The following is a 24,637-nucleotide window of genomic DNA, read 5'->3' on the forward strand; positions in this document are numbered from 1 at the left end:
ACATCTTCCTCCTCCTCTCTAAGCCTCACTCCTCGACATTATCTTTACAAATCATAGTTTTTAGACGAAGTTAGCGGTCAGTTGTGACCGGGTGGTCTTATAGCTCCAACAAGGGGGGTCCACATAATTGCTGACAGGATTAGCGAGTCTTTTTACGGAAGTGAAGTACCCTTTAAAAAAAAAAACCAAGGGGAGAGAACTTTACCCAAGAGGTTGAATTTGTATTTTATCAGCTAAAACCAATACACCTAGAGTTACCTTTGAAGAGACAAATGTTTCTGCTGTCATATGATCACTATCAAACCTTACATCCATTTTATTTTATCTCAAAAGAAATATCGCCATTCATCACATGAGATTTGTAGATGATGAAAGCAAAGGGAAAGAATCATGGAATAGCTCAAACAGTTTTAGAAAGATGGAATAGAAGCAAGCCACTAGTTTAAATGTCTGCTTTAAGTGAAATTGCAAACGGCTGGTGCCTCATTTTAGTTTGTGGAGGCTCTGGATAGGACTTTTTTGTGGAAGCTCTGGGTAGGACTTTTTGTGGAGATCCTGGGTAGGACTTTTTTGTGGAGACCCTGGGTAGGACTTTTTCTGGAGGCTCTCGGTAGCACTTTTTTTGTGGAGGCTCTGAGTATGATTTTTTGTGGAGGCTCTGTGTATGACTTTTTGTGGAGGCTCTCGGTAGGACTTTTTGTGGAGGCTCTCGATAGGACTTTTTGTGGAGGCCCTGGGTATGACTTTTTGTGGAGACCCTGGGTATGACTTTTTGTGGAGGCCCTGAGTAGGACTTTTTGTGGAGGCCCACGCCATCTTCAAGCTTCAATATAACTGCATGAAATCATATTAATAATACTAAGTGCGTGTCGCATTTGTTAAGAAAGAAATAGAGGTTTAACATACAGACATTTACTGGTTCAACATCACGACAGACATTGGCTTAACAAACAGACATTTACTTTGCTATTTAAGAAAGCAATATCTGATATTTTAACATCACTGATAGTAACGGCTTAGGCATTTAAAAAAAAACCAATTAAGATGACACCCATTACGAAGGATTAACAGAAATTACATGATCGTTGGTGGTCGACACATTATAAGGATCTGTTTACGATCTTTTTAATAATCTTCGTCAAGAAACCTAACCCTTGAATACACAGTTATGGAAAAGAGAACTCGGTTACCTCCTTTCAAGCGGTACTGAGGCGTGGTAGAGACATGGCAATTAGATTAGAAGATAAGTGTGGTAGATTAAGTTGATGGGTCGATAATGTCCCGCTAAATATTGATGGTTGATAAGGTCCCGCTGGTTAAGTCGGGTTAAAGGTTATTTTACGGTTTGTTAGGTTTCTCAGCTCTTTAAGATTAAATTTTACACAGTCGAAGCACTGGGATATGGTGGTGGCGGAAAGCAAGTGGCGGAGGTGTCGCGCTACAGTTTGAGTGCTCTTTAACGAGTAATATTTTTAGACTTGATCTACACGTGAAGCTGAGTGGACCAAGCGGAGGGGATCGAGATCGAACCTCGATACAGAAAATAGTTCTTAATTTTGGAGATTTAACTCTGTGTTTGGTGAGTGACTAAAGACAACACGTGAAAACCTTCTCGTAGATTCCAACCTCCCTCCACCCCTCCCCAAATCACATGGCCACAACAGGGTTTAGAACCAGAGAGAACTGACCATGGTATAGTAGCATAGAGAACAGAGCGCTCTGAGCTTGCTATAGCACCTTATAGAACAGATTGAATGAGCATGCTACGGTAACATGAAGACCACAGTGCACTGAGCAAGCTGTAGAAACATGAAGACTAGAGTGCACTGAGCAAGCTGTAGAAACATGAAGACCACAGTGCACTGAGCAAGCTGTAGTAACATGAAGACTAGAGTGCACTGAGCAAGCTGTAGAAACATGAAGACTAGAGTGCACTGAGCAAGCTGTAGTAACATGAAGACTAGAGTGCACTGAGCAAACTGTAGAAACATGAAGACTAGAGTGCACTGAGCAAGCTGTAGAAACATGAAGACTAGAGTGCACTGAGCAAGCTGTAGAAACATGAAGACTAGAGTGCACTGAGCAAGCTGTAGAAACATGAAGACTAGAGTGCACTGAGCAAGCTGTAGAAACATGAAGACTAGAGTGCACTGAGCAAGCTGTAGAAACATGAAGACCACAGTGCACTGAGCAAGCTGTAGAAACATGAAGACTAGAGTGCACTGAGCAAGCTGTAGTAACATGAAGACTAGAGTGCACTGAGCAAGCTGTAGAAACATGAAGACTAGAGTGCACTGAGCAAGCTGTAGAAACATGAAGACTAGAGTGCACTGAGCAAGCTGTAGAAACATGAAGACCACAGTGCACTGAGCAAGCTGTAGTAACATGAAGACTAGAGTGCACTGAGCAAGCTGTAGAAACATGAAGACTAGAGTGCACTGAGCAAGCTGTAGAAACATGAAGACTAGAGTGCACTGAGCAAGCTGTAGAAACATGAAGACTAGAGTGCACTGAGCAAGCTGTAGAAACATGAAGACTAGAGTGCACTGAGCAAGCTGTAGAAACATGAAGACCACAGTGCACTGAGCAAGCTGTAGTAACATGAAGACTAGAGTGCACTGAGCAAGCTGTAGAAACATGAAGACTAGAGTGCACTGAGCAAGCTGTAGAAACATGAAGACTAGAGTGCACTGAGCAAGCTGTAGAAACATGAAGACCACAGTGCACTGAGCAAGCTGTAGTAACATGAAGACTAGAGTGCACTGAGCAAGCTGTAGAAACATGAAGACTAGAGTGCACTGAGCAAGCTGTAGAAACATGAAGACCACAGTGCACTGAGCAAGCTGTAGAAACATGAAGACTAGAGTGCACTGAGCAAGCTGTAGAAACATGAAGACTAGAGTGCACTGAGCAAGCTGTAGTAACATGAAGACTAGAGTGCACTGAGCAAGCTGTAGAAACATGAAGACTAGAGTGCACTGAGCAAGCTGTAGTAACATGAAGACTAGAGTGCACTGAGCAAGCTGTAGAAACATGAAGACCACAGTGCACTGAGCAAGCTGTAGTAACATGAAGACTAGAGTGCACTGAGCAAGCTGTAGAAACATGAAGACTAGAGTGCACTGAGCAAGCTGTAGAAACATGAAGACTAGAGTGCACTGAGCAAGCTGTAGTAACATGAAGACTAGAGTGCAATTAAGCATGAGATAGAAGCGTATAGAACAGAGCGCTCTGAGCATGCTAAAGAACGCGCCCAGCAGGCTATGGTATCATATAGAGTCTATAGACCAAGGCTTCCTGAGCATACTATAGTTGCATGAAGATCTAGTCACTAGACGCCCCGGTGGTATCTGACTCTGGCAGTAGACAAGCCAAGTTGTAAATGTATGTAAACTCAATGCCAGGCGGAATCATTTTAAAAGGGCAGTAAGTCACTTTTTTGACACATTGAGTTGTCTAGCTTTATGCCTTTAAAAAAAAAAAACAAGATTCAAGGTTCATTTGTATATATAAATAAATATAGTTAAAAGGTTTAGTGATCCTGAGACTGTCGTTTTGGCGAAACAGTTAGTTCTTATTCCAATACAGATCCTAAGAATAAAATACTACAGTCAATTATCAACTTAGCACTGGTTCGCGAGGTATTACACAAAATATTTTGGCTCAGATCATTATCAACATCCGTGGAAATCATCACACCTTCGACACGTGACCTTCCATCGTGGGGGCGCCCAGTGGTGAAACATAAGTACACACCTGCTTCCGCCCTTCCCCCTTTACCCCTTCGTAAGTTGTATCACCTTCCACGGTGACAGCAAGTGTACAATGGAAATGTGGGGACAGCACAATAGAGGGGAGCTTTTCATTTAATCCTGTGCTCTTATCAAAGGCTGTATCAGTGAAATTAGACTAAAGATGGCAAGGGAGTAGACCATGAGGGGGGTATGTTGGGGGGGGGGGGGTAATTTCATTCAGAAAAGGCATTAAAAAAGTGGGGCGGGTTGGGGGGCGTAGAGATGAGAAGAAGAGATTGTATCAATTTTGTTTCTATGTCAAAAATAGACAAAAAGAAATAAGACGCCGCCCTGGGGCGTCCTACGGCTAGTTTTGTAAAAACTCCCTCTTGTTAATCCCCACGGCGTGCTAATGCTTACCGGCAAACCACATGTACACACACACACATATAAGTGGAATGTAATGAACACATTCTTACCTCACAATGATAAGATTATCACACTTTGTAACAGTAGCAACGACCACACACACACACGGCCACACGCACACACAAGGATATTGGCCCCCAGAAAGCAGAGGCGTTGGTAACACACACACACTCAGAAAAAACGGCCTCTCGCGGAGGCGTTGGCCAAACATAAACAGAAATAGCCGCCTCTGACGCATGCATCGGACACACAGAGGCTTTGGTCACACATATACAGAAGTGGCAGCCTCTCGCGGAGGCTTTCGTCACAGAGAAGCAGCTGCCTCTCGAAGAGGCATGAATCACATAAACACAGTGGTAGTGACCTAGAGGAGGCATTGGTCACAATATACAAAATTAGTTGCCTTTCGAGACGGTATTTGTCATTTAGTAATGTAGTAATACTTTCTAAGTATTATTTTGATAAATGTTTATGTTGGCTTTTACTTGTGATTAAAAAAATTGCGAAACTTCAATCTAAAAAAACATAAATAGAACATATTAGAATAGGTTTAAGTCTGTATGCATAACAGATTAACTCAAAAAATTATTGTTACAATTCTAAAGACCCACGGGCTAAACCTATCATCTTTAATCAAAATAGATGTACCGAATAGTATTCTTACTTCAGGATTTAGCGCATACATTATACATAATGTTTTTCTACATACAAATGTAATGACTTCTCAACCCATTGAGATTTCTGACTGTAGATGTCATATTGTAAAGTTACATAAACCCATAATTTCGTTTCAATGCAAACCCTTAAAGTTATATACATACAAAACTATGAAAAAGCTATAACCTATAAAGTGTGTTTTTATATATCACATAACAATGAAATGCATTCAGTATAGGTATTTAATTTAAAACAAGGTAAAAGATTTATTTAGGGTGTATATCATTTATAATTATTACTTTCCTCAGTGATGTAGCTGTGGTGGGGGAATGGGGGAGTCCAAATTCCAAAGTCCCCCCCCCGGTCCCCACTTTAGGGGGGCCCCCAAATAAAAGTCTTAATTTTGTTGTTTACATTAAATATTAAATATTATGCCACTGCCACGTACTCTTGCTATTCACGTGGAGTCGAAAATACAAGACAGCATTGATCTCAACTTTTTTTAGCTCGGCGACCCCTTTTTACAATTTCCCATTATGCGGCGACCCCCCCCCCCCCCCACCAACCGTAAAATTATTTTCACTCGCAAGCATAATTAACTGTGCTTTTTGTAATATTATTAAAGTTATATTCTTATTTATAATTAAATTACAAAGAAATGAAATTTCATCTTTGACTTGCATTTGTTTACTTTTCTAGTTCCTATTCACCATTTTTATGTTGCAGACTTTTGTGAGAATTTGAAAAACATGTCGAAGCTACTGTGGTGGCACCACATTTAGACAGTCTGCACCAGATCAGGAATTCACGGGACAGTCTTTGAGAGATCACAACCAAGGACGACATCTTTTGCATCAAGATTTTTTTTCCTTCTGTATTTAAATTTTCTAACTAGCAGGCTGTATAACTCGTTTTTTTCTTAAATATATACTAATGGAAGAAGTCGCAAATCTGGATATGGATGTAAACACGTGGTTAGTGTGACGGACATTGAAAAGAAATCAGCTTACACCGCATCTCTCTCAAAAAACTCTTCCTCTGATGACTCCAGAACATCTTCATCTTTGACTGTGAATAGATTTCTGACAACGTGATGCCAGGTTCATTTGGAAATTTCGATGAAATTTCTCGTCGCATGAGTCACACTCGAGCCCCCTTGTTACGTAGCCAAACGGGTTTTGATTTTCAGCCATACATCTCACACTCGTCGATAAATCACGCAGTAATTCCGATTACTTCCGGTGACTCAATCTGTACCAAACGTTTACATCCAGACCAACGTATTAGCATACTTGGGAGCACCATCTGTGCAGACACCACTTATATTATTTCAAAGAATTTTTCCATAAATTGAACCGATTTTTAGGCCCTATGTTTATATATATATATATCTTACAATATTTTGTTCTAGTTGTTTCAAGAGGGTTGCTTAATTAAAGAGAAACTCGTCTGTTTAATTGCAACCATTTATATAACTGACCTTACATGTAGAATTCTGAGTATCCTTGTTGGCAGAGCTCGAATGTTTTCTACCATAAAGACGTTACATTTATTTCTGCTTCATACATGCGGCTTATACAGTTTTTTTTAAACCATACAGAAAAGCTTGTAATTCATGTCTAAACCGTTACAGTAAGACCATGACATTTAATAAACTATTCGGCGTTTTCTTTTTCATCACGTTTTCTTGTTCCAGATCCGTCTTCATGAGCTGTTCCAAAATCAAATTATTGCCTTCAAAAGCATGCAATGAACGAATGCCTATTACCTATTAGGAACGAAATCGCTTTTCAAGTGTGTCAAGACGTCACCATATAAATAATATATTTATAATTCAGTAATGGCTTAACGTTGCATTTTGCATTTACTCGTATTCATTTAAACTAATGAAAATACTTATGCCTCGACAAAATGTATGAATCATTTGATGAACATGTTTGCAACATATATCCCAGAAAAAAAAAAGAAAGAAAAAAGAACTTCCAATGTAAAAGAAAATAGTACAATGTCGAGTTTGACAAGTTAGAATAAACTAAAATGTCCATATTTTCGATGGTCTTTGGCGACCCCTAGAAAAACGTCATTCGATCCCCAAGGGGATCACGATCCACATGTCAAGAACCCTTGATCTAGATGCTGTTGTACATGCCCTAGCTGCATAGAAAGCACGGCATGAGGCAATATGAATTAATATTTGTTACTTGTGCATTATCTCGCCAATAAATAAGGTATTATTAATTTAGAGAGCCTTAATGATTATTGTTTGTTAATTTTACTGATATACTTTACCCACTCGAATTTGGACTTGTATATTTATTAAGTACATTAACTCATGTTGTGATATCAAATGTTAAAATGCAGGAGCCCCTAAAAAAGCCCCCAGGACCCCAAATCCCTAGCCACGCCACAGACCCTCGTATTATAGTTTTTTTATAGCTATAATGTTGTTGTTTTTTGTGTAATGCGCAAATTGTAAGACAAATCTCCTTACGGACAATAAAGATTATTATAATTATTCTTATATTCTTATTATTATTATATTATCGTCCCTTTAGCATTTTCAGTGCGCCCTAAGTCTTCTTACTACCTCGGCATGCTTAGTGCGCATGTTTGGTCAAATCTCCCGTAGATAGTGGTGGTGGTGGTGGTGGTGGGGGGGGGGGGGGTTCCTAGGTGAAAGTTTAGCTACAAACTGTTACTTACAGCTCTTGAGAACAATTGACTGGTTTCTCCATTCTGTAGCCCTTCTGCAGCTCTTTGAGGAGATTTCTTGTAGGAATGGTGGGATATGGGGTGCCTCCAAGTGTTACAATCTCAAAGAGAACTATTCCGAATGACCATCTGTGGGGAAAAAACAACAACATTAGTCTTATCAAGACTTGGAATCTCTAGCCCAGAGTTTCTCAAACTTTTTCAGTTTATGGACCCTTTACAAGCCAAACGATATTAGCTGACACCCACCCCCCCCCCCCCCACCCGCGACGGTCGTCTCTTGGACTCCTGTGGTTTCCGAGTACCACAGTTTGAGAACCTCTGCTTTAACCTATTGTTTTCTCATTACTCCCTCTTGACTGTTTGCCAAACAGAGTAGCATCTCCAGCACCCCTTGCTTCTGAGACACTTTAGTGTATGGGAGGATTTATTTGTAACTTTTTTACAAAGGTTATGTCAACTCAATCCGTCTGTCTGACTGCCTGTCTGTCTGGTGGTTTCCGGTCATCCACGATTATTTCATCAATGGTCATTTCATCTTTGGTCATTCATTCCCGGTCATTTCATCCCCTGGTCATTTCATCCCCTGGTTATTTCATCCCCTGGTCATTTCATCCCCTGGTCTTTTTATCCCCTGGTTATTTCATCCCCTGGTCATTTCATTCCCTTGTCATTTCATCCTCTGGTCATTTTATCCCCTTGTCATTTCATCCACTGGTCATTTCATCCCCTGGTCATTTCATCCACTGGTCATTTCATTTTCTGGTCATTTCATCCTCTGATCCAACAAAATATAATTGTAAAAGTCTGGTATTAAAAATATTTCATTTAGTTTTATTTACATGACAAAAAGTGTGACACGTGAAATTAAAATAAAAATGAAAGTCCTTAACAATGTAAATATTTAATATCTATAGATCTAGAGCAAATGTCAAAAAAAATGTTTTTGTGTCTAAAGGAGTAAGAAAGACAGTAGGCAGAGTATAGAAAAGGATTCGTTTATTCGTATTGCTGTACATCGTTGTGTAATGTATTGTCCAGTTTTGTATAGTTCTTCCATGGACGTTCTTCAGTTCTCACAATTTATAACTAAAACGTTATAACGGGGATTAAAACAAAGCGTATATAGGCGATAGGGGAGGGTTGAAGTCAGCGTTTATTAGAATGAAAATGACGCGGCCAAATTCAAGAAGGAACGATTGACAAATAAAGATAAAAGTACATTCCTCGTTCCAAATGCTAGGACAAATTTGTACAAATACTCCTTCTTCCCTAGTGCTATTAGAGCATGGAATGGGTTGCCTGAGCCAGCCAGGAAAACCAGTGACTTGGCAGAATTTAAGTCATTGGTTAATATGCATGACTGAATGCATGACGCGTAGGACGTAATCATCTTCTTTTTTTGAAGTAACGTCTGTATTTTATAAGATAAGATAGATAAAGTGAAAGATGGTCTTCACGAGATAAGTTATCAGCGGCAAGATCCTAAGTATTCTAATCGTTCTCATCTCTTAAAAGATTTCCACTACTTCCACCACACCTTGGCCCTAGATCATTACAGCAAACATTATACGCAGGCTAATGTTGACATCTCATCTCAAATAGAAACAATACAACTTAATACAAACCCCACATTATAATATATATACGTCCTTACATATATTCCTTTATTTCTAAACAATTATGAACAGAGGATGGGGAACACTATGAACACAATAATAACATGTCAAAAATATCAACAAAAAATCTATATCATTACAATTACCAAAAAAAAAAGACATTCCAATGCTAGTGGTGTACCTCATTCTGTGTGTAAGTAATAATGTCTTTCCGTTTGATTCAGTTATGACTCCGTAGAAGTAAGAGTGTTTCAAAAAACAATGCTTGTACAGCTTCTTATTAGAAGAAGACGAATAAAAGTTGTTTTCAAATAAATACTCAAATGTCTTATAAGTTCTTTTTCACATGCTACACATTTTCATTTCGAAAATACTTCTATGTGTAAAACTATTAAACATTAATTCAAAAAAAATATTTAGTTCTTTGTCCACCAGTTTATAGTAGATACATTGCACATTTATTTATTAGAATTTCATGTTTTCTGTCCTTCTGAGTAGCAAAGTGCATCTATTTATAAACTTTTGGCTGTTTCTCGCTCATTGAAAAGAAAACCAAACGAAGCCAGCCTGCTCTTTGTCACAGAAATGTTTCGTAAATAAGTTTTGATCAATCTCAACTTCAAGAATACTCCCACAGCTGAATAAACTGTGACAGAAAAAATGAAAAATACATGCATGTTGGGACAGTGTTTGTAAAACTCTATGATCAAATGTAGTTGTCATTGAATTAACAAAAAAAAAGCTTAATCTCGTACAGACAGCCTTTATGGAAGGTTACTTTAAAGGATTGATTATTTGAACAATATTCCATGGCAATAGACCCATTATCGGGATGACACCGGAAGTGGCATCTTGTAGCTCCTTGTCGTTTGTACTTGAAATGAAAATGAGCATTAATTAACGAATGAAACGAGTTGTTCATTTTGTATGCTCGTGAAATCTGTCATGTGATTGTGAAACAAAGACATCTATAATTCGTTACCATAAGTTGATTTTGAACGTTTTCTCTATATCTTGAAGTCACGTGGTTGGTTCATCAAATTATTTTGAACTTTCGGCAATCCTGTGGAGCTAAAAAACTGGATTAACAGCCCAGATCGAGCAACATCCAGTTTGTTTGTTTTTTACAATCTCAAAGTTATTTTCTCAAACATCTGCTTCTTCGTTCTCATTTTACATGTCGGGGGGTTCAGGTCAATAATCCTATATCGCGCAGTGGTTTCCCGATCAGGCAGTTCTCCGTATAGTTTGTCTTCTATAGAAGGGTTTTGGGGCCAGAGTCTTGTTCGGGCCTTTTGATATAGTAGGCAGCTTTGAAACACATGGTCAGCACTCTCTAGTAGTGCTCCACAAGGGCAGGTTTCGCTTGTCCCGACTTTTAGTTTCCGGAACATATGTTGTCTCATTCTGTAGTGTCCGGTTCTGAGTCGAAAAAGTATGCGTTGGTCATGTCGAGATAGCTTATAATGGGCGTCCTTTTTTCCTGTAATTGAGGTGTTAGCTGGTCCTATTCTCATTTATTCTACACTGTATCATTTTCTTCATTTCTTCTGGGTAGAGAGGGATTTTCTTTTCTGAAACGACTTACTTTGTTCTAGATCTTCTCCAGTTGACTTAAAGCTTCATGTAGATCTTGCTGCTCACGTTCCAAGATTTTTGACACAACGTTGGTTGCGCTTACAATTTAGCTCTCTGGAATAATAACCAGAACAATAGCATGACTGTTTCTAAATTGTTCCCTAAGTCTTGTAGCTTCCAGGCATTCTTTATCTTTTGGGGAAAGCAAAGTCATTTGTGTTAGCATCTTTAGTACATTAAATAAACTTAATCTCATCGCTGTTATGACATCATTCCATGATGACATCTTTGTAGGGAACAATTAATTAATAAACTATGTTTTGCTGGGATCACATACACGTACAAGGTGAACGTTTTGTATCAAGTTGTCATTCATTGGCCTCCTTCAGTCGTAGAACGACTAGGGTTTATCGCGCCCTATTTTGGAGAGACACTCCCGTCCACAAATATCTGTGTCATAGAAATGTTTCGTAAATAAGTTTTGATCAATTTCAACTTGAAATGTCGTAAAAGTTCTTGTTCACATGCTACACATTTTCATTTCAAAAATACTTCTATGCGTAAAACTATTAAACATTAATTTAAAAAAATATTTAGTTCTGTCTAGTTTGTCCACCAGTTAATAATAGATACATTACACATTTATTTATTAGAATTTCGTGTTTTCTGTCCTTCTGAGTAGCAAAGTGCATTTATTTATAAACTTTTGGCTGTTTCTCGCTCATGAAAAGAAAACCAAAACGAAGCCAGCCTGCTCTGTGTCACAGAAATTGTTCGTAAATAAGTTTTGATCAATCTCAACTTCAAGAATAGTCCCACATCTGAATAAACTGTGACAGAAAAAACTGAGAACTAACATGCATGTTGGGACAGTGTTTGGAAAACTCGATGATCAAATGTAGTTGTCATTCATTGGCCTCCTTCAGTCTAGAACGACTATGGTTCATCTCGCCCTATTTTGGAGAGACACTCCCGTCCACAAATATCTGTGTCATAGCTTTTGCTTCGGTGGTAGAGGAGCTGGCCATTTTTCGCATAGTCCGTTTTTCTTCCAGGGCTGAGGCCCATGTTCTTTCGCTATCCATGGCTTTCTTGGTCACTGTCTCTCTCCATCTTGTGCGGTCTAGAGCTATGTCTTCCCAATGGTCAGTATTGATGTTCACTGATTTGAGGTCCCGTTTTATTACATCTATGTAACGATGCTGGAGGCGACCAGTTTTTCTTGTAGACATCAATTTTTCCACTTTCTTGAGCATAGCTTACAGAACCAATTAAACTTGAGTTTAAGCTGTGTTTAGCGCAAAGAATATAATGTGCACGAGAAACAAGATTTGGATTTTAGATTTTATGGCACATCGGCACAATTTAGGCTATGGTACTGTTCACTCCTACTGGTAGCACCATCATAGTGCAGCTTATTTACAAATATGAGATTTTTCATACGTTGGACTGTGCGACCATTCTGTAAATCCTTCTTTCCATACATTTCCAAGTGTCGTCAACAAGGTAGTAATACTTTTTTTCAGAGATATACATAAGTTCTTGAAAAATCGTTAGAGCCGGCTTTTAGGTCAGCGTCTAGATTTCTCCGCCCACAATCCAGTTTCCTTGAAGATTTGACTATTTTAAGCTATTAATAAAATATCGTCTTTTAAATAGAGAATTAATCTATACATTTCTCACGGAAAAATTATTAACATTTTGTGGTTCTTATGAGTAACTAATTAATCGCAATGTGGTTAAAACAAATTAAGTTATAAAAACGGTCTAAGTTAATATAAATATAATTTCAGTAAATATTTGCGAAATAATGTATACGTTACACTTCACTGGCGGATCCAGGGGGAGGGGTAGGAGCCATCGCCCCCAACACCCGAATCGGCAGACCACAACTCCCGAAGGGGGAGGGCGGATGAATTTTAGTAAAGAAATCACACAATTTGTATGCGAATTATGACTTTATGTCATTCGAAGTGTCGTCAACAAGGTAGTAATACTTTTTTCAGAGATATACAAAAGTTGTAGAAAAATCGAGCGGCTTTTAGGTCAGCATCTAGATTTCTCCGCCCACAATCCAGTGTCCATGAAGATTTCACTAATTTGAGCTATTATTAAAATATTTTCTTTTAAATAGAGAATTGTTCTATTTTTTTTATTCAGTACTGAAGAGATTACCTTGCAAACAACACATAAGACACAAATGTAAGTTTATGGTTTACACAACAGTTCACGTTAAAATTGTTCATAAACTGTCCTAACTTGACGATCACTGGGTTGTCCGTTGTCCTTTGCTGTAGACGAACGAAGTTTTTTGGGATTCTTTCGGAAGGATAAAATTAGAAGGATTCTTTACAATACGATTCTAACAAATTTTAGAAGACATACAAACGAACAAGAATGTAATCTTTAGATTAAAATTCCATGTTCGTATTCTTTATTATTAACTAAATTTTAAAAAATAAAAATGTGTAAATAAATAATTTGTTTAAAGATATCAATCATGAGTTTCAAAAGTCTTGTAAATTTTTAAAAGGATAATTTGATCCCGTAAAGTTGATATTGGCGAATGTGGTAACAGATATCAGCACTTCATTACCTATAACATATTTCCAATGTCATACATTGGCAAAACAGTGAGCAAAGGGGAGTAACTGGCACTTACACTAGTAAGCTGCAGGCTAGGGGGGCTCGTTAGCCTTGGCTGGCCACCCACCTGGGAAAAGGAAAATCAACCCCCCTCTGTCTTGCAGCTATACCCAAACACGATAAAGGCCTTGGGAGGTATTTGTGAGAAAACAATCAGAAGAAAGTGTCTCTTGTGGTGCTTGAAGCCCACTGCGCTACAATTAGTGACGCTGCTGACTGTTGTGGACGGTCATTGACTTGTAGCACCAAACTGCTGGTAAACAGCTAAACCACCGTACGCGTATTATATCTTCGCTTGTAAAACTTGAAAAAAAAACTCTAATAACGTCTTCTGTGAACTGTACTAAATATAACTTAAAAACAAAACCAACTTGAAATGAACAAATGTAATAGACTTATGCAATGTCTACCAGGCGGAGGTTCTCTTTACCCTTCTATATGGATCTGAGACATTGGAATTATACAGAAAGCAACTAAGACTACTTGAGCGCTTTCACCAAAGATGCTTGCGCTCTATCATGGACAGGGCCCGTCTTAGGCATAGGTTGCAGTGGGCCCCGCGCTTTCATAGGCCCACGCTAATTCATAGTGTAATTATTAAATTGCAAACAAATATACGAAAAACTCATGGAAATCTCCTGAATGTATTAAAATCTCCTGAAAACTCTTAAAAATCTCCAGAAAAATAGACAAAATTGTCATAAGTGGGTGTCATTCATTGCGGAAAACGCCAATCCTACGCGCGATAAAAGAAAAAAAAGCATTGTCAGCTTTCATGTAATAAAATGTAATAATCGGGCAAATTTTGCCTTAATCGGAAGTTCCAATACTTTATTTAGTTTTATAGTCACTGGCATTTAAATATGTCATTGGTTACAAGGTTCGTAAGGTACATTATTGCAATTTTTAACTTAGTAAAAAATGAATACAATTCAAAGTCGAATTTTTTTCTTATACAAAATCTTAATTTTCGCTTATTATCCTTATTCCCTCACAAACTAGGCCCCGCTCAATCAGTTTTGCATAGGGCCCCGCAATCGCTAGGACCGGCCCTGATCATGAACATACGGTGGCAAGATCACACTACAAACAGTGATGTCCTTGCGAACGCCGGTATGGACAGTATAGAGTATATAGAGACATCTGATGGTCCGACAGGTACGCTGGGCAGGGCACGTTACTCGTAAGGGAGACGAACGTTTGCCAAAAGCAGTCTTTTTTGGTAAACTAAAAGGTGGTCGACGTAACAGAGGTGCCCCACGGGAACGCTTTAAAAACCAGCTTAGGCGTCAACTTGCCTTAGCTGACATAGAAGAGAGCACCTGGTTGCATGCTGCCTCAGAACGAGACAGCTGGAGGTCACTCACAAAGGCCGCAGGATACACATTTGAGACCAAAAGAAAATCCTAGGACAGACGCAGACGGTGAAAAAAAAAATCTTAATCGACCACCGGCGGACATTGGTTATGCTTGCCCTGCATGTGGCACAGCTGGGGCTGCGTAGCGGCGACGTAGCCATAGGAAAAACTGCATTCCTCATTAATGTTCGGACTCGAAGACAAGCCTTATTATTATTATTATTATTATTATTATTATTATTATTATGTTAGAAATGAACGAGTAGTAGTCATTCTCTGGCGCTGCCAGGGTCGAGTTTCGCTAAAGAGAAACAAAATTCATCGTAGTCCCTTTAACAGTTTCCACTGAGGAATTTTCTGAGATGTGGCAGGTCTGCAGCAGTACCGCCCTCTGACAGGCAACGAAGATGTTCCTAGGAATGTTAAGGGCCTTGAAGGTGTCTGTGAGGTCAGTTGTTATTATCCCCTCGGTTGATATAACAATGGGGTATATTGTTATTTTGAACAATTTCCATAGACGCTTAATCTCCAAGCCTAGGTTCCCATATTTTCTTTGTTTTTCTATCTCAGTTTTTCTTAAATTATGAGACAGTGGTACGGCGATATCGATAATGGTAGCGTTTTTTTTTTTTTTTTTATCGATGAACAGCAGGTCCGGGCGATTGAAATCTACCGTTTTGTCGGTCAGAATAGGCCTATCCCTGTACAGCAGATGTTCAGTAGATTCGAGAACCTCTTGTGGAGAGTATTTATAATAAGGAGGAGTGTCCTTACCGATCAAATTGTACATCAAAGCCAGGTGTTGGTGTATTGACTTTGCAACTTGGTTATGGCGACCTAGGTAGGCTGATTCTGATAGGGCTGGACATCCTGCCATAATGTGTTCAATCGACTCGCCCACATTTCCACATTTTCGGCATTTGTCGACAAGCAGGATATGCTTCTCGTAATTTTTTGTCCTGATTACTCTGTCCTGTATTGCTGTAACAAAGCCTTCTGTTTTAGGGTAGAGATGACCTGCTCTGAGCCATGTTAAGGAAGCAGCCTTGTCGATGTTGTGCCCATGTAATAAAGCCGGAAAGTTTCCGTGGAATGTTTTTTCTTCCCATTGGCGAATATCATGCCCTACGTCATCCAAACCGACATTGACATCAGCATTGTGTAGGTTCAGAGGGGTTGCTTCGGAGTCATATTTGTCAATGTCATGTAGGTCGGTGTCAGGCCATTTGATCACACCGAACGTGTAAAGGAGCACTGGGACGGCCCAGCTGTTTATTGCAGTGATGAGATTACTGCCAGACAGTTTGTTGTTGAAGATTTTATTAACTCTTTGCCTATATTTACCAAGAAAGTCCTCTTTTAATTTCTTATGGTTTATCTTGGCATTCTGGTTTATTCCAAGATATTTATAAAGAAAGTTCAATTCCTCGATGCCTTCAAATTCAATGTTGGTGTTCGTTGCCTTGCCCTTTTTAATGCTTATGATGCCACACTTATCCAGGCCAAAAGACATACAGATATCGTCACTAAAGCATTTTACCGTTTTGAATAAGGTGTGTAATTTTTGCTCGGTTTCTGCATATAGCTTTAGATCATTATTATTATTATATTATAATAATAATAATAATAATTATTATTATTATTATTATTATTATTATTATTATTATTATTATGTAATAATATTAAAATGGGATTGTGAACAAAATTGAACTCACTAAAATAACATGCCTTTCCAGTTTGGCGTACTGGAGTCGTCTGTCCTACCTAAGACTGCTGACGACAATGCCGCCTAACTTGTATCATTCACAACTAAATTGCTGACCTCTTACCACCGTCACCATAGAGACACACACACACATACTGCTTAACACTGACCCCCTAACTGTATAGGCCAGTGATGCCCAAAATACGGCCCGCGGGCCAGATCCGGCCCGCGACATGGTTTCATCCGGCCCGCCAAAACGTCGGTGTATAAAATTAAGTGGTTGAAAAATGTAATTTTTACCTACGTTAATGCTCTAATTTTTTATCTAATGGGTTTGTACCATGACCTTTAACATTTGTGCGTTTATGAGATGGGACTCTGAATGTAGAATCTACAAGGAAAAGTGAGAGGTCCTACCGTCCTTTACTTGTTTGCGAAACATTATACAAAGCCAACAAGTAATTGTTCCTTAAAAGTGTGTCTGAACAGCATTTAAACGGCATTCATGATTTGTGCAGCGACTAAACTAGTGTTAAACTACGGGAACTAGCTAGGCATGTTTCTACTTTCTAATAGTTTCAGGTGAATTACATTTCATTTCTGTATCTTGCTGTATCTTTTTGTTGATGTGGCCCGCGACACGAATGTTGGAAATTAAAATGGCCCGCAGGATGAGTAATTTTGGGCGTCACTGGTATAGGCTATTGCTTTTCCTTCGGAGATACTTCTGTGTGGGCTGAAACAGCCCGTAAACAAGGAAATCTACAAATAGATACTTTTGTGTGTATTAAAATAAAGTTGTCGTGCTTATGATTTATCTATTGAGTACATGCTATAGTTATTGTCAATGATAAGATACACAGGTAGACTTCGAGAAATCAAAAAGTTATCACTCCTAGCAAACCACGGAATATAAAATAAAGGAAAGAAGGGGGTGGGGAGGTTGATATGTTTAAATGTTGTGCAAAATAAAATTAAAACAGATAACTCTGGATGAAATGAATCGAATTATCACCCTTGACGTTTCCACCTTTTAGAGCATTTCTTTTTTTTTAAACCGTGTTTTTATGGAAAAGTTAGAAGATAGAGAAAATCTCGTGAAATAAAATAAAAACCAAAAATAAATTTTGCAATCACGCATTACAGTTTTTTAGTTCACCATTTAGCCGAATCTCATCATTCAAAGTCTTCCAGGAAATGACGTCAGGGTCCGTTTAAATTGAATTCATCCATCATATCTACATAAAACCCGAGCTTTGGTTTTATCTGGGGAGCAGAGGCAGAGAACAGCTGGGGCGACAAGTCGCAATTTATCTGCCCCTTTTTATTAGCTCCCCCTGTTTATTCCCCTTTTATTTTATTGCCAGGCCAGGTATTTATTTTTCTTCATTCATAAGCAGTAAGACCGGGGGACGGGGATTCAAAAGTTTTTATTTATTGTTGGTCTGATAAGTGTCGAGGCGTTTCAGTTCCAACGCATCAGTCAGACACGTCTTTAAATCAAGATTTAGAGCTATTTTTAGAAAGCACAGGTTGTTCTTCTGTAAGTGAAGTTCCTTTTGTGAGTCCTAATCGCAGTGGTGATTCTTTTAATATTTTCTTTTTTTTTTTTGGGTGGGAAACCTTTTTTTATTTTTAAGTGGGTTTCAATTATATCCGAAGTCTAAGTGATGAGAATAACTACTACTAGAGTATTCAACTGACTTGCTGAATTATTAGTGCTCGGTCCTTGGCATGTAGCTACAAAGAGCCAGTACAACTAAACCAATGTAGGCGTATCAAATTCTTAATGTAGAACTTGGAATTAACGTGAATAAGCTTCTTTGAAAACTTAAATATAACTTTTAATTATGAATATACAAAGATTCAACTTGAAAGTAGATCTATATATAGGAACACACGTGAAATTATAATTAAAACAAGATGTAATGCACTACAACTACACGTCATTTCGGCCTCACGTCTCTTGCTAGTCTCCCCTTCAACTTTCGTACCATTATTCATTGACTTGAACTACGACATACCACCTCGTTATTTCATCAGAATCCATTCAGCCAACCCAACCAAAATCATCCGCTCCCCTTTTTCTCATGGATACATCAGAAACTATCACACACACTCCATAACAAACTATTCTGTTTCTTGTTGGGGCGTGATGGCTGAGTCGTAAAGGTCTTGGGTTCGAATCTTGGTAAAGACAGGGATTTTGAATTTCGGGATTTTAACGAAGTCCATGAGTCCAGCCAACTTTAATGGGTACTGGCCACGCGACAACAGAAACATGTGACCATGACATCATCCGTCCTATAGATCGCAAGGTCTGAAAGGAGTACATTTACCTTAACTCAAGTTAACTGTACTCTATTTCTTGTTATTTAAACTCGCAGTGCTGGATTGACCAAAAGGCAACTTAAGTTAAAGCTTAGGACCCCCACTTGCCTGGGGGACCCCAAATATTGTTTTGAAGAAAAGAAAGAAATTGTCTTTTTTTTTTATTGCAAGGGGTCCCCATATCACATATAGCTTTGGGTCTATCAAGTCTAAATGCGGCCATGTGAACTCGACAATTAGAATACAACATACACACTGAAAAAAGACTTACTAATAATTAGTTGTATGTCTTTTTGTTAGAACTGAAAGTATACTCCAAAGTTATAGAGGATAGATTTTTTTTATAAAGATTAAAAAGCTAGGGATGAACTAAGCATTAGGCTTGTCAGCACTTTGACGAGACTTACAACACAACCAGTTTGTGGTTGTCATGGTAACTGTGATTGTCATGATAACTGCTTCCATTTCGTCATTGTCGTGGTAATCGCTATCAGTTTGTGATTGTCATGATAACTGCTTCCATTTCGTCATTGTCGTGGTAATCACTATCAGTTTGTGATTGTCGTGGTAATCGCTATCAGTTTGTGATTGTCGTGATTATGTCTCCCAGGACTCTATGCCAACGATAATGCTTCTTTCTCCACAGGCCTGGATGGGAAATCTTTCTGTCTGAGCTGCTTTCAAGTAGATTCAACTTTACAAGACATCTTGCCTCCAATGGTTATATTCCTTATGCCTCCAAACAAAAGAGCGAGTCAGAAGAGAGAGAGCATCTCAGGAAGATCATTTTATTTTTTCCGTTGAATATATTCTAGAAGTCTAGAATGATATGAAACTGCTCATTTATCCCAAGACTACCAGATAATCCTAGACGAATTTAAAAAAAAAATGGTGCAAGGGCGACAACTAGGTTTTTAATATTATTTTACAAAGATGCATAGAGTTATCCCTCTTTCAAAACATGTCTTGTTAAAGTGAAAGTAGACATGTGTACTGTTGCTTTTTGATAGAATAGTATTCCATCTTTTATTTTAAACTTAATTATAAGCAGTGGCGTAGCTAGGTATTTGCCATCAGTTTGAGGGGCTTGACAAATTGGACCCCCCTGCATTTTGCGCAATATTTAATATTTAATGTAAAACAAAAATTCCCAAACACTCATTAGGGGGCCCTCTCAAATTTTCAAATTCTGCCTCACTCTAGCTACGCCACTGACTAAGAATACTTACACGTCGCTGGCAGTGGAGAAGGTCAGATCAAAGATGGCTTCCTCGGACATCCACTTGACCGGAAGTCTGCCCCCTCGTCTGTTGATATAGACCACGTTGTCGTAGACGTACCTGGCCAGGCCGAAGTCCCCAATCTTGCAGACCTTGTTGTTGCCCACCAGGACGTTCCTGGCTGCGAGGTCACGGTGGACGAAACCTTTGGATGCCAGGAAGTCCTGCCAGAATCACAAATGATGAAATGATGATCACAATAATGGTATGATGACAATGGCTTTAAGATAATCGCAATCATGAATAAAATAATCATAATGACAATGTGATCATAGTGATGACAATGTGATAATCAACTGACATTTCGAACAATGACAAGGGTCACGATGCGAAATTTACATGGTACCCATGTAGTTTTTATTGAAAAAGTAATCTGCGGTGTGGACTACATTAGCTGAAGCTGTTTGTGAAGTATCTTTCTGATTTTGAGTACCGCAGTATTAGGTTTATGTAAGCATACACTTGGCACTGTTTACAATATTTACACTTAACTCTGTTTAGGTAGTTATACTTATCTGTATTTACATTATTACATTTAACTTTGTTTACGCTATTTACACGAACACCTATTTACGCGATTGTACTTTTATCTTTATTTACATGTTTTGTATTTAACTCACCATTACGCTCACGATTTCTATTTTTAGTTTTCTATTTACAATTCCATGTCAGCAGGAAGATAACTCTAGCTGAACGTAGTTACCTCCCATTTAAATATTCAAATGCTATTTACTTTGCATTTCGCCCTCACTACAAAACAAAGAATCACACAAGGTCATATATTGTTTTAAGGGAGGTGGGGTGGAGACGTGGGTAAAGTGTCAAAGTGTTTAGTATCGATTGTCATTTTCAATACTATTTGCAATGCCGAGTATTGGTTCCATTGTATAATGTTGAACTTCTTTTGACATCGTTTTATTCCCCCCCCCCCCACATCGATCATTTCAGTTATGTAGATTTGTTATGTGGTTACTAGGAAGAGTTTCTTTCTTTCATTGCGGCTGTGTTTGACATGCCTGCCCTAGATAGACCTGTCCACCCGCCTTGACACTGCCTTGACACTGCCCTCAGGTTATGACGTTGCAGGCCAGTGGTCAGGCCTTCTATAAAGCTTGGTCTCGAGGAAGTTCCGACCGCCATTGTTTCTATTTACGAGCAACGGGCGACCTACCGATGAAGACGTTATGGAACAAAATGGGGAGACAATAAAATATTTTGTAAAAATAAATTGAAGACGATACCAGAAAGCAATATCCTTTATTAAGAGCTAATATACCAGAAAGCAATATCCTTTATTAAGAGCTAATATACCAGAAAGCAATATCCTTTATTAAGAGCTAATATACCAGAAAGCAATATCCTTTATTAAGAGCTATATTCCCGATTTAAGGAAGTTCTCTATTGATTATATCTTTCAAGGTCTAAAAAATATCTTATTATAACATAATTAGAATTAGCGTATACGGTTAAATTCTTTGAATACAGCTAACCTTCTGTAATCCGACGTTTTCAGCAGTCCACACACCCCCAAGGCCCCCCCCTCGAGTCCCGTAATCGTAAAATTAAATAAAATATTTCTATATTCTTAAGATTTCAGAGTCCCATGAAAAAATAACATTGCCAATGGTGTTAAAAGCTGTCAAAAATAGTTTGCTGTTTAGTCACTATACAATTATTTACTTTAATTGCAACTTCAGATGCCAGTAAACAAGAGCTCGCTACACATGTAAAATCAATGAATGCATGTATTCATTATGGTCAGACTAACCATGCCTCGAGTAATGTGACCGGCAAAGCGTAACAGGTCCAGTGGGTCAATGATCTCTACAATACTGTTGACGTACTGTCGTCTGGAGGAAGGAAGCTGTGCGCGGGAAACAATACAGAGAAGACATTAGAATAAATAGTTCACACCAATACACAACTTCTCTTTCTTTCTCTCTTTCTCTCTCTTACTCTCTCTCTCTCTCTTTCTCTCTCTATCCATCTCTCAATCAGACTCCCAGTAAACGGAAGAGGGAGAGTAATTAAATGTTTCTAATTAAGAACAATTAACTTTCAGCATAGCTAACTTTGTCTTGGTATTTGTAGCTTGAGTGTCAAGGTGAAAGCTGCCAACTCTCCCGCCAAGCGATTTCAAAGATTGCTATCACAAAGCTCGTATTAGATACATCTGTATCCCAGTAGCTTATTAAAGTGTTGCTACTTACCGCCTGTAGCTTGTGCCGGATAGACTTCAGGTAGTTCAGCAAGTCACCCTGACCCACATGCTCGACGACCAGACAGACGGGGTCACGCAGCGTACAGCAGCCCAGCATGCTGACAATGTTCTCGTGGTAGCCGATCTTCTTCATCAGCTGGATCTCCTTTAGGAAGTCCTGCCTGTACACGCCCTCACAGTCACCTGACCGATGGGCGTGGTTAAGGACAAAAGAAGAACAGAATTTAATGACGTCATATTATGAATATGTGCATCGTTAACTTTTTCTCTCCGTAATTATTTTTCCACGTTTGGACGAAATTCTTCATTTTGCTCATTACTTTTTTCACTACCCTGTTATGATTAAGCATCACTAGCTTTGTCGTTTGTTATCGGGAAATATTTTATTTGACATAGAATTCAAGGGGAATGCATGCTCTTTTTATACAAGACAAAATAAAGTTTATAAAATTAATTAATTATTTAATTTCATGAGATCGAATCAACGATGATATCGTCAATTAGGAGAAAAAGAGTTAAACTTACAATAAAAACTGTTTGTATTTCAATAACTACAAAACTCAGGCTGAAACGGGCAACTCCCCTTCAGGGCTAAAGATATTTCAACATTGTTTTCAATTTTCTAAGTTTAAAACAAGCAAAATATAAAGCAAATTGTTAACAAGAAAAATTATCTAATTGGAAGTAGCTCACATTTTACAGCATTATCTCTCAATACTGTAAGATGTATTTACTTTTTCGATCTAAAACTAAATTAATTAAGTACCACAATTTAAGCAATAAATTAGTTGTTTTGTTGTTGTTTTTTTGTCTCATGTTCTGTTAGAAACAATGGCTAACTATGCAAAGTTTCAACTTGATACGACCATGGAATGGGCGAAATAACGTGTTCAAAATGTGTAACTGACAGACAGACAGACAGAGTAAGGTGATATAAGCTTTGTAAGCATTAAAAATTATCCCTTTGGTAAAAGCCCTAAATGATTGTGTGCTTCTGTCAATACCTTTCAGGTTCAAAAATTGCAACCATCGCTTTCATGTTCCAAATAGATCTAATTGCTGTTTCCACTTTGGGTATCTTATAACTCATCGCGCGTTTCCATCAAAGGGGAATAAATCTGTGGCATTTTACATCTCGAGAGACGATCTGTTCCCTTTGCAACTTAACTTCGTGTGTGACTAAAGAGGCCAATCCTTGCTACATAGCTGCGGTCACAGGTTGGGCATATGTAATCACCAGGCGCCGTTGCATTTTCACCCCTCTTTCTGCTGCTGTTGTGTATGACATCTGCAATCCGTGACCCTTCCTTTATGCTCTCTCCATGTGGATCTGTCCAGTGCCACCTCTTCCCAGCTTCTAGTGTCGATTTTGAAGAGCTTTATGTCGCGTTTGCATACATCCGTATACCGTAAAAGTGGGCGACCAGCGGCTCTCCTGCCTTCTGTTAGATAGCCATACAGAATGTCTTGTGGAAGTCGACCTACAGGCATTCTTACAAATGTGGCCAAGCCAGCCAAGGCGTCTTCTGCTGATAACAGAGCGGATGTCCTGGCACCCTGCTCTTCGTAGCACTTTCTCATTGATTATTTTATCTTTCCGCCTTATTTTAAAGATCCGCCTTAGGCATCGGAGGTGGAAGACATTCAGCCAAACAATGTGCATTGAAAGAAAAAGTTCAGTTTCAGTATAAAACTCAATCTTATGGAAAACTTTTTGCGTGTGTAAATATACTATCCATAATTGGCCAAAGCTAGTAAGACTACTATGTTCTGCTGGAGGCAGGTGTGGACTGTTTAGAGGCACTGCTTACAGCTAGCTCTAAGATAGCAGAGGTGCTATCCGGAAGCCTTATAGAGACATAGAGGAAAGCAGCTGGCAGCAGATGGCCCTTGAACTAGATCATGGGAGAGGCCGCGTTACACACACTTGAGACTTAAAGCCTTTGCCGGCGAGAAGCGAAGAGATGAAACAAGAAATAGATCAATAAAATAGATCCCTGGTGGACTAGGTCTATATTTATAGAACTATTGGAACGTTATTTGACATCAAGATTGGTAAGACTAAAACATTGATAGAAAAGATATCAATCTCTAGGGTCGAAGACATGGGAAATAATACGTTTGCTTGTTTGTTTGTTGTTTTTATTTGTTGTTGTTATTGGGGGGGGGGGGGGGTGTTTGTTTGTTTTTTGTAAAATATATGTATTTGGTTAGTTACACATTTTTTATTTCATATTGCAATGTTATTGAAATAAATGTGTTTCTGGTTGTTTCTTTATGCGGTCTATTTAAAGTGTGCACTAAAAAAAACAACTAAGTATACATGTAGTATGTAGATATTTATGATTTTTTTTATAACACAAATTC

At 38.6% G+C, this 24,637-nt stretch overlaps 1 protein-coding gene across 2 annotated transcripts in view; it reads right to left on the reverse strand.

The window, feature by feature from the left end:
• The window catches only part of LOC106070668 (uncharacterized), a 75,930-nt gene that overhangs the window by 17,114 nt on the left and 34,179 nt on the right, over positions 1 to 24,637 (reverse strand). For both annotated transcript variants that reach the window (XM_056022341.1, XM_056022339.1), the window contains exons 20-23: positions 22,260 to 22,453; positions 21,818 to 21,913; positions 19,999 to 20,213; positions 7,524 to 7,661 (exon numbers count right to left, since the gene is read on the reverse strand). In XM_056022341.1, the coding sequence (XP_055878316.1) occupies positions 7,524 to 7,661; positions 19,999 to 20,213; positions 21,818 to 21,913; positions 22,260 to 22,453 (643 nt within the window). The remainder of the gene's footprint in view (positions 1 to 7,523; positions 7,662 to 19,998; positions 20,214 to 21,817; positions 21,914 to 22,259; positions 22,454 to 24,637) is intronic.

This window comes from Biomphalaria glabrata, chromosome 3, assembly GCF_947242115.1.
Source record: "Biomphalaria glabrata chromosome 3, xgBioGlab47.1, whole genome shotgun sequence".
NCBI classification, from domain to species: domain Eukaryota; kingdom Metazoa; phylum Mollusca; class Gastropoda; family Planorbidae; genus Biomphalaria; species Biomphalaria glabrata.